The 12,748-nt window shown below is 43.7% G+C and overlaps 1 protein-coding gene across 1 annotated transcript in view; it reads right to left on the bottom strand.

Annotated features, from left to right (window-relative positions):
* Window positions 1-929: 929 nt before the first annotated feature.
* The window catches only part of DHX36 (DEAH-box helicase 36), a 275,760-nt gene continuing 263,941 nt past the window's right edge, over window positions 930-12,748 (bottom strand). Inside the window, exon 25 of the mRNA XM_069213319.1 lies at window positions 930-2,322. Within this exon, the coding sequence (XP_069069420.1) occupies window positions 2,137-2,322 (186 nt within the window). The 3' untranslated portion in view covers window positions 930-2,136. The remainder of the gene's footprint in view (window positions 2,323-12,748) is intronic.

Here is a 12,748-nt window from a genome sequence, read left to right as displayed (position 1 = left end):
CATTTGTGTACATAGATACAATAAATTAAAGTAGCAATAACGGCCAACATTATCTCCGTAGGGTCTACATGTAAATGCGAAACGTATCACACGGCAAGCGTTATTTTATTCTACAATTGCTTGACATTGTGAAGACTATAAAAGATAAGCACCTTTGTATCATCAGCAAGCAAAGATGTCACAGAATATGCTTGCTAAAATTCATTTTTAGTCATTTTGAATTTAGAGTTTTTAGCAAATTAATTAAGAATCTGCTGAAGTGATGCACATACAGATTTGTTGCTGCATTTTTCAAGAGTCTGCAGACTGCAACACACATTTTGAAGCCACGGGCATTGTAAGACATTTTATTACATTTCAAATTGTCGCTAAATAGATCTACAGAGCAGCAAATGCACTACTTTAGAAATAAAAACTTGAGAATTGCAACTAAATATACAACTGTGCGTGTAATGCATTTATGAAATGCAAAAAGGTTTGTTTAGAACAAACCATGGATAAACCATCATCTTCATAAGGCATCGTAAAAAATGACACTGTATTAAGTGGGCCGAAAACAAAACAATTATAATAGTTCGACAGGCTCACAACAAGCTTTTGAACATGCCAGTTATTTGTTTATAAATTTATTGTACTAGACTTATGTCAATGGAGAAAAACTATGAAAAGAACCATATGTAAACCGCCCTAGCATTTGTGTTGCCATTTCTAAAAGGCTTAAGAGTAGGACTGTTCTGTAAAGTGTGTTCTCACACAGTTTCTATAAATAAAATATGCATTTACAATTCATTTTGAATTTCCTGCCAATACACTTGTACAGTATTCGACTAGAAATTATTTATTCAGTGATAGGAAACCCTTGCCAATGAAATTATTTGTATATATGTGGAGCTAAAAGAAGTTCTTACAGTACAAGACACCAACCCGAACAAAGTTCAATTTTTATTTTCCAAGATGTAATGTAGATTTATGGCAAGATCCCAATAGTTGTTGTGGCTTCAAGACAGGGAAGTTAAATCTAAAGAAAAGGTGAGGAGGGTAAAGAAAAGAGAGGACAGACAATCTGCACTATTTAAAGATCGTCAGTTGCCAAGTCAATTAAAATAACTGTAGCAAACACTTTTATGTTTATGGCGACACACTACAGACCTCCCTTCTGCAATAACAGACCCACTGAAGAGCAACTCACTTTGAAGTGAGCTCCCAAAATCGACGTCTTCCAATTATAGCTCCCAGTTATTAAATGCTTCCATCTTGCCTGTATTTCCCATCAACCCTTGCAGCGTATGTTACGTTTATTAAACGCTGCTATGATATAATATGCCACTACTGTTGAAGAACAGTCACGAGCTAGTGGTAATAACCACAAGAGTCAAAGAGGGATTGCTTAAAAGGGTAATATTCATAATAATTTGAACTTGCCTGGCAATTCAAATGCATCTGAATGGTAATAAAGGAGCTGATCTGTTATACTGAAAATGATAAAAAAGATTTTCCATTTTGACAAAAGAAATGACAACTCTTTCGCAATAAATGAAACAGTGTAGTAACACTGCTTAACATTCAACTCTGCCTCACCAGTTGACTTTTACGTGGGCAAGAAATCCTTGTGAAACATCTGTAGAGTATGAAGCGTTGGGTAAACAGAACGTTTGAACAAAATCCACAGAACATTCAAAAATGTTCTAAAGAAAATTTTGTATGTACAATCTGTTACGTCTGTATAAATGATTTCTTTTAACTTTGCAGAAGATAAATTAAATGTACTGTCAGCTCTGATGTAGCAAGATACATCGAAAAACACAGACCGATAATGGAACCTCCTAAAGAAACGAGTTTAAACATCTGAGAATCCGAAATGCATGTTAAGATTCTCTTCCCAACCCAACGCAGCTGATGAAGGTTCCAATTCCAGAAAAGGGACCTCAGACAAAAAGTATTTTTGCACATTAGGCAATTGTTTATGGTTATTTGTTTTATAAGCGTCATTAAATACATTTCTGAAATAACATTGATAAACTCGTCAAAAGTGCTTTACCAAAGCAAAATTGGATTATTGTAGTATTTCACAAATGTCCAGGCAATTCAAATGAAAACTACAACAGTATAGGTGGAAAATACACCGAAGCTATAACATCAATTGTAATAGCCCCCTTGGAATCGAGGCGTCATGTTTTTGGGGGTTACATTTTCCTGTGTTGTGATGAGATCTATAATTGCCGAAAGAACAGCACAGTCTCTTGATTTAGTGTGGTCCCAGTCAACAGGTTGTGGTTTTTCTATCTTTTCTTGCAGAAGCACATCAAGTTCTTTTCTTAAATCCTGAATTAAAACAGGAAAGAAATGTATTTATGGTGGGTGAAGCCATACAAAGAAAAGCATGTTTGATGGTAACAGGCAACTTGGAAGACCTTCACAAACAAAAAGAGCATTAGTAACTAGAGGACAGAATTAAAATAAAACAGTTCTAACTCATTTCTAAGCATATAGGCATTTACAGCCATACAGAATGTACAGCTGAAACAAACAAGATACCACCTTCAGTAACGCTTTTTCTGAAAAGATCTAGCTGTCTGCAGGTCACTCACCTTTTAAAAACTCCCAGTGAGTGAGATTGGATCTTCAAACTATTCAGCAGTAGCTATCTGCGCTGCCAGCCGGCACCTTACATCTTCGCACGGACGTCGTTCCACCGCGGAAAGGACATGAGGAGCCAGTTTAGGAGCCATTCCCGTGCGCAGATGTCAATTGCTTTTAAGATCTCCCTGTTCCTAGACACAGACCCCCAAAAGCAAAATGACTTTACCAGAGCACAGAATCCTGGATAGAGTCCGATTCACAGACCGGAAAGTGTTGTGAGGAATCTGCAGTTAGAAAGTCTCTACCAAAAGAGTGTACATGAAGTTAAGTAACTTGAGCTTCTGGTGGAGGCTTCCAACTATAGATTCCTCACCTTTTGAATAGCTATCAAACAAATATATAAATGGAGGTGGGCCTGCGTATGGACTTAAATTAGAAAGCCTGTAGGACCGAGCGCTCAATATGCCCCTCTCAGTAAACATGTCTGTCCAGAGCAGTACTTGATGAACGTCGTAAGTGACACCCATGTAGCTGCCTGGCTGATGTCCAGGATAGGAACTCTGCATGCCAATGCAGTGGTAGTCCCTTTGGCCCTGACGGAATAAGCTCCCAGTCCTTCCAGAGGCTGCTTTTCAGCCAATGCATAGTAGACTAATGCAAAGCACACACCAATGTGTTGGTCTTTTTCTGCATGGCCTTGCCTATTTTTGTTCCAGTGAACCCCACAAAGAGCTGACTGTCCACCTGGTGCTCTCTGGTATTATTGATGTATAAGCTTGGTGCTCTTTTGCAGTCCAAGAGAGGGAGTCTGTCCTCCTCCTTAGAGGGGCTTGGCAGAAAAAGTACGCTAGTAAGATGATATTTTGAAAGACACAGAACAGCGTTACAACTTTCGGCAAGAAAGGTGCCTGCGTCCGCAGAGCCAGTTTGTCTGGGGAGAAAGTGGGGTATGGCAGGCTGACACAAAGAGCTTGAAGCTCGCTCACTCGTTACACTGATGTTATGTTGATGAGGAATACTGTCTTTAGTGTGAGAAGCCACAAAGGACGTCTGTGAAGCAGCTCAAAGAGAACACACAAAATATGTGATGAGCAAGTAAAGGATCCACTGTGGCACGGCAAAGGGGTTGCAGGCCTTTCAAAAAGCACATCTGTTGTGGCCTCTTTCTATCTTATGCATTCTCCCCACTACCTTAATGTTCCCTGCTGCTCAGCCAGTGAGTGACATAATTTTATGGTTGGAAAGTTGACAGTATTTGTGCTTGGATGAGTGGACAGTTGGAGGGAGAAGGGCTGAGCAGCAGGATGCTGTTCGTGGTGGGGCTTTATCTGTAACCTACAACTAAGCTAAAAAACCTACTTCTTTTATAACCTATGAGTATCCATCATTGATTACAACATTGCCAACGATTTAAGGAAGAACCAGCGCATGAAATAAGAGAAATAAACTGAACCTACAGAAAACTAAGGAGGAACCAGATTACAGAAGACAACCAAGAGAAGAGAGACTGAAAATCTAAGATCAAAATATAAAGCAAAAGGAACTGAAGATTGAAGTGAAGCAGAACGCCCCGGAAGCCCCACCAGTGTCTTTTCTATCAGACAGCCTGTAATCAACAGAAGTTAGAGGGCGTGTGACCTGATTAACTTCAAAGCAAGCTTTTTAATCTGCTAGATGTGCAGCAAACAGGGAGTGTAGTGGCCTGCAGATTGAGAAGGTGGTCTGCACAGCTGTGCACGGAGCCAGATCTGTTGTACCTGCTTGTATGGACTGGGTATATTCAGGAAATGGGGGCATGTGTACAGAGTTAAAAATGTATGGCACTGAACATTTGGCAACCTAGTGGAAAGTCAGTTGGAGGAACAACTGGTGTCAGCATTTAAACACTATCTGAAGAGTGATCAGTGAACCTGCGCTGCAGCCACTTGAAGCGCTATGCTTAAGGCACACATTGTGAGTAAAAGTTAGTCTTCATGTTGACTGGATTGCTGAGTTTCCTAACACCCTATGCTGCAAGAGAGGTCATTATGTACCTGATCTGTTTCCAGGAAGTTTTCTGAGGGGAAGACTAGAGCGCCGACCTGGCACATGGTAACAGCTTGAGTGCAGTGGAGAGCATGTGAGCCAATTTTTCATACGAGGATATAGAACTGTGAGTGTATTCGGGTGAGAAGTCGCTCACTGGTGTGGAGTATTTTCCAGGGAATAATTTTACTTTTGATATACTGTCATGTGCATTTTACTCAATACCATACATTGCTTGAGTGTATTGGTCAATGCTGCTATACTGGAGCTTAAAGATGCATTGGGTTGAATTGGGTAAAGTTATGTTTATGCTGACAATGCTTATTGCCGCGGAAATTAATTAGTAATGTTTTATTGAATTGAGAAATTTTTATCAGTACTAACGTGTTTTAAAGTTGAGGTGTGGCATGTATGTTATGCATGGGAGGTGTGCACTGTTATTTTAACATGAAATGTTGCTTACCATATTTTGTCTGTGTATATTGGGCTGAAGTTTCAAAGCTATGTTTGTTTTTAGAGAAGTATAATTTGAGGTTGGATGCTAGAGTCACATGTGCAGAGTGACATTTTAATGTTGTGATATTAGTATCTTGGTTCGTATTTGGAACCGTGTTTTTGACCATCCTTCCTAAGAGCTAAGGATGTTGAGGGTCAGCGTGTTAAGCCCAATGTTAAGGGGGATATGCCCCAGTGATGTGCCAATCCTTCCAATTGGGTTAAGGATGTGGGGGCAGTGTGTTAAGCCCAATGTTAAGGGAAGCACACCCCAGTGATATGTGTCAATCCTTCCTATGGAATTAATGATGGGGGGGGTAGTGTGTTAAGTCCAATGTTAAGGGGGGTACACCCCAGTGATGTGTCAAGCCTTCCAATGGGGTTAAGGATGTGGGGGTTGTGTTTTAGGCCCAATATGAAGGGGGTAAGTAGTTACAACTCAATGCAGTATCGGGTAGGTGAAACCCTGGTGCTGTTCGAGTATAGGGTGATGGGAGTATGTGATTACACACCAATGCAGTAGAGTGTAGGTGAAACCCTGGTTCTGTTTAAGTGAATGGTGACGGTGGTACGTGGGTACACCCCAATGCAGTAGAGGTGGAAGAAACTCAAGTCCTGTTAAGTTGTGTAAGGCAACAGGCTGGTCCTGTTATAGTATGCATGATGTGGAGGGGAACAGGTAGTTAGTGTTCTCGGTTGGGTGAGCAGGGACGTTTTGTTTTATTTGTACATTTGTATTGTAAATTTGTGGAACATGTTGATTAACTGTGTTTTACCATCTTACATCCCATTTGAATATTGAAGTTATGCAGAGTTAGTGTTTGATAACCTGTTCTATTTATTTTGATGGGGTGGTACCCAATTTTGGAAGACTGTTGATGGGGGTGTTTTGCCAATTTTTGTTCTGTTGAGTATTTCATGGTTTTCATAAGGGGGGGGGAGATGTGTTGTGGCCTCTTTCTATCTTATGCATTCTCCCCACTACCTTAATGTTCCCTGCACTGTTAAGAGGTTTGAAAGTCTGGAGGCAGGAGACAACTGCTTGGGGCGAGCCAACCTTCAACAAGCCAGTGATGGAAGTAGGGGAAGACTAGAGCCCCTGACCTCTGAAGATGTGCTGCAACCACTGCCATCACCTTTGTGAACACCCAGGAGGCACTGGTAAGGCAAAAAGGGAGCAGAGCAAACATAAACATGCTTGAGGCTTAGCGTGAACCACAGGCAATACCTGTGTGGCAGAAGGATGGGAATGTGGAAATAAGTTTCCTGCACGTCCAGCTTTACCAACCAGTTGCCAGCATTGAGGGCTGACAAGACCTGGGCCTGAATTTGTCCTTCGACAGGAAGGCATTGAGTCTAATATGGGACAGAGGCCCCGTACTTTTGAGGCACCAGGAAGTAGCCGGAATAATAACTACAACATACTTTTGGTCCTGGGACCCCCTCTATGGCTCCTTTTTTCTAATAGTCTACACTTTCTACTGTAGGAGAGATATGGGGTCCTCCGTCAGCCATTGCGAGGATGCTGGAAGGTGCTGCATGGGTTCAAGAAATGGAAAGGCACTACCTTGTTGAACGATTTGAAGGATCCATTTCTCCATAGTTATCACCTGACACCCCAGCAGAAACTGTTGGATCCTGCCTCTAACATGGAAACTGTGTGCCATCACGGGCACACTAAAGAGGCTTGTGAGAGGGAGAAGCTGGGGAGGAAAAGGCTGGGCTGCACGCTGTCCCTGTTGCCCTCTCTTGTTGGTACAGCAGCAAAAAAAGGCTGGGGAAAGTGTTGGACCTGCTGATTTGTTGGCAATATTGGAAGCCTTTACAATAGCCACGGATGGGACGAAACTACTGGTGCCACTGGCCCAGAGAAGCAGAAGTGCCCAGGGAGTGCACTGTGGTTCTGCTATCTTAAAAGTGCTTCAGGGCAGAGTCTGCTTTATCCCCAACAAAGTCAGGAGCCATCATATGGCATGTCTATAAAACTGGCCTGTACGTCTCCTGAAAAGCCAGTGAACCACATCCAGGCATGCTTGTTAGTAACACACTGGTACCAATAGCTCTGCCGAGGGAGTCCGTGGCATCCCATCCGCAGTGGATGGTGAATATGACAGCATTAAAACCGTCTTGTAAGGCCTGAGAAAGTATAGGCAATAGGTCCCACTCCCAGAAGGCATAAGTGTAGAGCCTTACGTGGCAGGTGGTATTCAAGGAACAAAGAGCAAACAAGTTGATAACAAAATCCACATACCAAAAGCCTCACTTCTTTTCAGTTCCCTGTCAGGAGTAGTGGGTAAAGAGTTTGGGTTTACTCTGCTAGCCGAAGCCTGCCCCACAAGGTTCACAGGAGTGGGGTACTAGGGGAGGAATGCTCCACAGGCTAGAGCAGTGTGATGGTGGCACGAGGGTGAGGTGGTGGGCCTGACCATAGTTCTGCCCAGGTACCCCGTGTATAAGTGAGAGCCTCAATGAATGAGAGAAATGGCTCAGAACTTAACAGGGCCAGGCTGGAACACTTTGGTCAGTATGCTGATTTTAACTCCATGTGAGGGGAGTAGGTGGCAAGACCTTCTACTGCCATTTCCATAACTACAATAAAGGAGGTATGTCCTCTGTTGTGGGACCCAGAGGTGGAGACTAATAGTATCTGGAGAGGTATCCAGAGTGCTAGAATGTTGGAGGTGTTTGCACCGGTATTCCTCCTGGAAAGTCATCCTAACCATCATAACCACCATCATCCTAGTCTGTACCAAATAACTCATGAAGGACATGAGCCTTGCTGGAAGGCAGATGCACTCAACTGAATGAGATGGGTGGTAAAGAGTTTGTGGCTCATAAGAGAGTGTGTAGCTCATGTAAGAACAGCCCCGTCTCTGTGTCAGGCAGCTCTTTGGGTTGGCTGCCTTTGGCTGATGTCGATGGAACTGGTATTGCGGTTTGTGGATCACCTTCCGGTGTGGGTTGTAACACCTGAAAGGGAACCGCCACTGAAGTTGCTCCGGAGCCTTGAGTGGATCCAGAGGGCCTAGCTGGAGAGAGGATGGACCCACCAGTAAAAGCCCAGTTGGGAGGCTTCTTGGGGCACTTTAGTGCACCAGTAGGAGCCGTTAATGTGCCAGAAAGCCACAGCATGGTTAAACGAAATTCCACTGTTTGCTGCAGCATCGCTAACAGCCCCAGAAATTCTGGTTGCAGCGAGACAAGAGTTGGAATTGACTTTGGCAGCGTGATCTGGAGGCACGATGACCCCCTCTCACCTTCTCAGGAGATTGAGAGTGGCAGGATGGGGCAGAGTACCACTTGGACTTATCTGAGTTGACCTGTTGAGGGAGGGACCTCCCTTTGGGAAGGGACCCATCCCAGCACAGATCTTGCAATGCTTCACCACAAAGAGCTTTATTACTGGTCTAAGATGGCCATTCATCAAGGTACAATTGCTACAAACCTTTGTTTCACATCTTCCTCACAGGGGTTTAAACCTATATATTTGGGAGGTGAACTTTGTCCCTTGTACACTGTAGCATTTTAAAAAGTTTTGTAGAAAACTTCACAAAGATATGCAGAGTAGCTCTGGGTCTGAAAGAAAGTAACAGATGTCAGCACGCAAGGGTGGCACCTATTTAGGCCACACATGCTATATCTTGTGCAGAACAACGTAAGCCAAAAGGTGCCACCTGTTGGCGCACAGGGGTACTTCTAAAGTTATCAAAAGGTGAGGAATCTGCAGTGAGAAGTCACTGTTACAACATCTTCATGTGGGCCATGTACAGCACTGCTCATATGAAGCTTAGCTCTTTGTAGGGTTGAGGTGGGATTTCAAGAGATTGATTACAAAGCCCCAGTTGTGGTGAAAACTCATCATGCTATGAAAGTGTTCTTTAACCAGTGTCTGGAACTCCACTTTCAACAGCCAGTCTAAGTATGGTAATGCATAGACTCCTGGCCCATGCTGTAAAGCAGCTACAAGTGTCTTCACTTTTGTATAGATGCATGGTTCAGCTATCAGTTCAAATGGCACGACTGTGAACTAATAACACTGGGAACTCACTGTGAAATGCAGGTAATGCCTGTGGGTGGATAGAAGTGTTAGATGGAAGTAGGCATCTTGGAGGTCCAGGTAAAGCAATCAACCCCCACATTGAGAACAGAGAACTTGGCCAGGGGCCGCATTATCAACTTGTCCTGGCAAATGTACAGGTATAAAACAGTCACAGGTGGGAAAACAGAGCAAAGTACATCTTTTGCTGTGTTTGGAGCGTCTGTACAAGCTGGCGCTTCCTGGAAGACTGTGCCCAGAAGTAGACTCAAACATTACATTTCTTTAGTGGCACTGCCTCAATGGAGAAGCAATGCGAAGTAAACAAGTTGTTTGTTTTTAAAGTTGAGGAGTTGGCCTTATTTCTTGAATAGCTGCAGTCAGTTAAGAACTTGGAAGGTTTTATGAGAATGCCCAGTATCCCTGGGATCTTCAGTCAATAAGAAAGTTACTTAACTTCAGTAACAATTTTTCTTCCATCTACCTGCACATTCCTCACCTTTCTGGGAAACTTCAATAGTATGAAGTGCAGTGCCAAACTTCAAATTGGAATCTTATTAAACTATCCCTGTATTTATATCGATCAGATAGAGAGGTGGGTGGGAGGAAACTAATGGTTAAATAAGGAAATCTTGAAGCACAGATTTAGTAAATTGCCTATCCCTATGCACCTCTGAGTCCAAGCAGAATCGCTTTGCAAAGTGTTTAGTGATGCCCATATCTCCGCCTTGCAGATGTCTGCAACAGGAACGCCTCTGGTGAGTGCTGATGATGAAGACTTAGATGTGGTGGAGTGAGCTCAGATTCCTTCATGTGGTTCCTTTTTTGTAAATGAGTAGCACATTTTGATACAAAGGATAATCCAGTGGAATTATGTCAATTTCTGTACCGCTTTTCTTTTCATACTGCCATAGTAACCAGCAATAAGCTGGTCAATCAGGCTGATCTTTTCCTACCGTCGAGATAAAAACTGTCCGCCTGCCTAGGGACCAAGGCGATACAGCAGTTTGTCCTCTTCTGCAGGATGGGGAGGGGGACAGAAATAGAGGAGAGAAATTGACAGCCCAGGAGGAAGCGAGTAACTACTTTTAGGAGGAAAGCAGCCCTGGTTCGCAACACCAACTTGTCAGGGAAAAGATTGTAAATGGTGGGCGTGGAGCCTACAGTCCACTTATCTGCCTCGCCTAAATAATGGCCACCAAAAAGTTTATAGCTAACAAATGCAACTGGCAGCTATGAAGAGGCTCCAACAGAGCACCCCATAACAATTGTTAAAATATGAGTTAGATCCAACAGGGCACAACAAAGGTAGTTGGAGGTACAGACTTGTCACCTCTTAAGAAACTTCATCACAATAGAGGACTTGAACAGGGAATGCAGGTCTAGGAGATAGAGGTACGCCGCCAACGCAGCCAAATGAACAAAGTACTTAGAAGGTAGAGTCATATCTTGTAGAGCCTCTGTCTAGCTGCAGATTCCTTACTTTAGAACATTGTGCAGAATGGGAAGGTCGAGAGGGTTGGTAAGCAATCTGTGGCTAGGCAGAGTCTCTGCTAGGTAAGGTGTCACAAAAGGTAATTAACCTGGCAGACGAATCGCTACAAGGAATAATGTTTTATCAGTGAGGAGCAGAGAAGGGCAAAAGGCTAAAAAGGTGAACACATGAGAAATGTAAGAACTAGATTTAAGTCCTACGAAGGGCATAGGAGGAAACATATGCTGTAAAACTTTAAATGATCTTGTCATAATAGGAGACTGGAACAGGTAAGATTAGCATGACAACTATACTTGCAGGACAGGGTCGGATTAACACAAAAAAAGGCATGAACACCTGTTAGCAAACTAAATAGTTAAATAAGTAGCCCACATTTCAAATCAGGCTAGTTTGAAATCATTAAATATTTTATATGGGTATTTTGCATAGTATGGGAGACGGCATGCATGTTTGCCACAGGCAAGGTTTGTGGTAATAGCAGGGAAATCCACTGTAAAAACTGGTTGACGAAGACAAAAACTGGCCCACAAACTGATCAGTCAGACCAGCCCATCGCACACTGCCTGACTGCCCTAGTGGCCAGTCTGACCATGTTGCCAGGGCAGGGATAGAACAAATGACAACTTCAGACTAGTGTGCAAACAGAGGATCAACGATTAAGGAATACATCAAACCATAAATGTGTCCCTTTAACAGGCATAAATAGTTTTATGGGAGGAACATACTTCATGAGGGAGATTAAACACTCAACAGTCGACAGTCAATCTCCATGCATAAAAGTGGAGAATGGAAAGGTTCGGGTGCAGTACCCTGCCCTGTTGCAGCGACAGAAGATCCTCCCCAAGGTGCAGCCCGACTGGAGGACAGATGCTCATGCACTAAGAGTTCGGATATCACACTCTCTTCGCCCAGTCCGATTCTGCTAGGATGACTTGGGCCTGGTCGTTCTTAATCTTCTTGATAAATCTGGAGAGGTGTGGTATTGCCAAAACAGTGCGTAGGAGTCCTGAGCTCCACTTGAGATGAAATGCGTTACTGAGTGAGAGCACAGATATGCTGACATTGTGCGTTTTCGGCAGTTGCAAACAAATCTAACCAAGGCTCTTACCAATCTTGGAGGAGAACTTTCAAAACCTCTGGATGAAAATGCTGTATGTGATATGTCAGTCATCGACAGCTGAGTTTGAGTGCTCTGGCGTGCTAACAGCCCACCAGATTGTGAGCCAGTAAGAACATGCCCTAACATTCCTGCCATGTCCACAGGCGCATAGCCTCTTCCTGCTTGTTGCAATGCCACATGGCAGTGGTGTTGTCTGTGAACACAGGTTGATATGGGGCTGGGCCTCAGTCAAAAACCAAAGTCCTCTGTTCTTCACCTCTTCCACACGACCGTCGCAATCCAGGAGTGACGCATCTGTCATCATTGTGAGCTGTGGGTGGGGAACAGAGATAGCTCTTTTGCTGATCCAATCTCGGTCGCTGAGCCACTACTGCAGGTCTTTTGCAGTCTCTTCCGATATTGGAACAAGTCAGAGATGTTTCCATGATCCTGTGCCCATTGTGTCTTCAAGTCCCACTGCAGAGCTCACATATGCTAACAGGCATGTTTCACCAACAGAACGCGGGAGGTGATGAAGCCCAGAAGCCTCAGGGTTAAGTCTCACAGAAATCCAGGATAGATGTTGAACCATCTGTATCATAACCTGAATATCCTGGACTCACTGCTTCTGAGGATAAGTCTGAAAATACACTGTATCCGGAACAGTTATGATAAAAGGGAGCATCTGCGGAGGAGTCAGGTATGACTTTGGCACATTAGTAGTGAACCCAAAAGAGTGCAGGTCTGCCGTAGTCTGGAGGAGGGAAGTGACTGCTTAGGGCACCTTCAACAGAGAACCATCGAGGCAGGGGAAGACTGGAACCCCGAACCTCCAAAGATGTGCTGCAACAACTGCCATCACCTTGGTGAACACCTGATGGGCGCTAGTAAGTCCAAAAGGGAGCAGCGCAAACTGATAATGCTTTTGGCCCACCCTGAACCGAAGTCCCCTTTCGCCAGGCAGGACTGAAATGTGGAAATAAGCATCCTCTCTGCTCCAGGGTCGAGAGCAAATAAG

Source organism: Pleurodeles waltl, chromosome 11, assembly GCF_031143425.1.
Source record: "Pleurodeles waltl isolate 20211129_DDA chromosome 11, aPleWal1.hap1.20221129, whole genome shotgun sequence".
NCBI lineage: Eukaryota > Metazoa > Chordata > Amphibia > Caudata > Salamandridae > Pleurodeles > Pleurodeles waltl.
The sequence above is the reverse complement of the archived record's forward strand: the minus strand, read 5'-3'. Positions and strand labels throughout refer to the sequence as shown.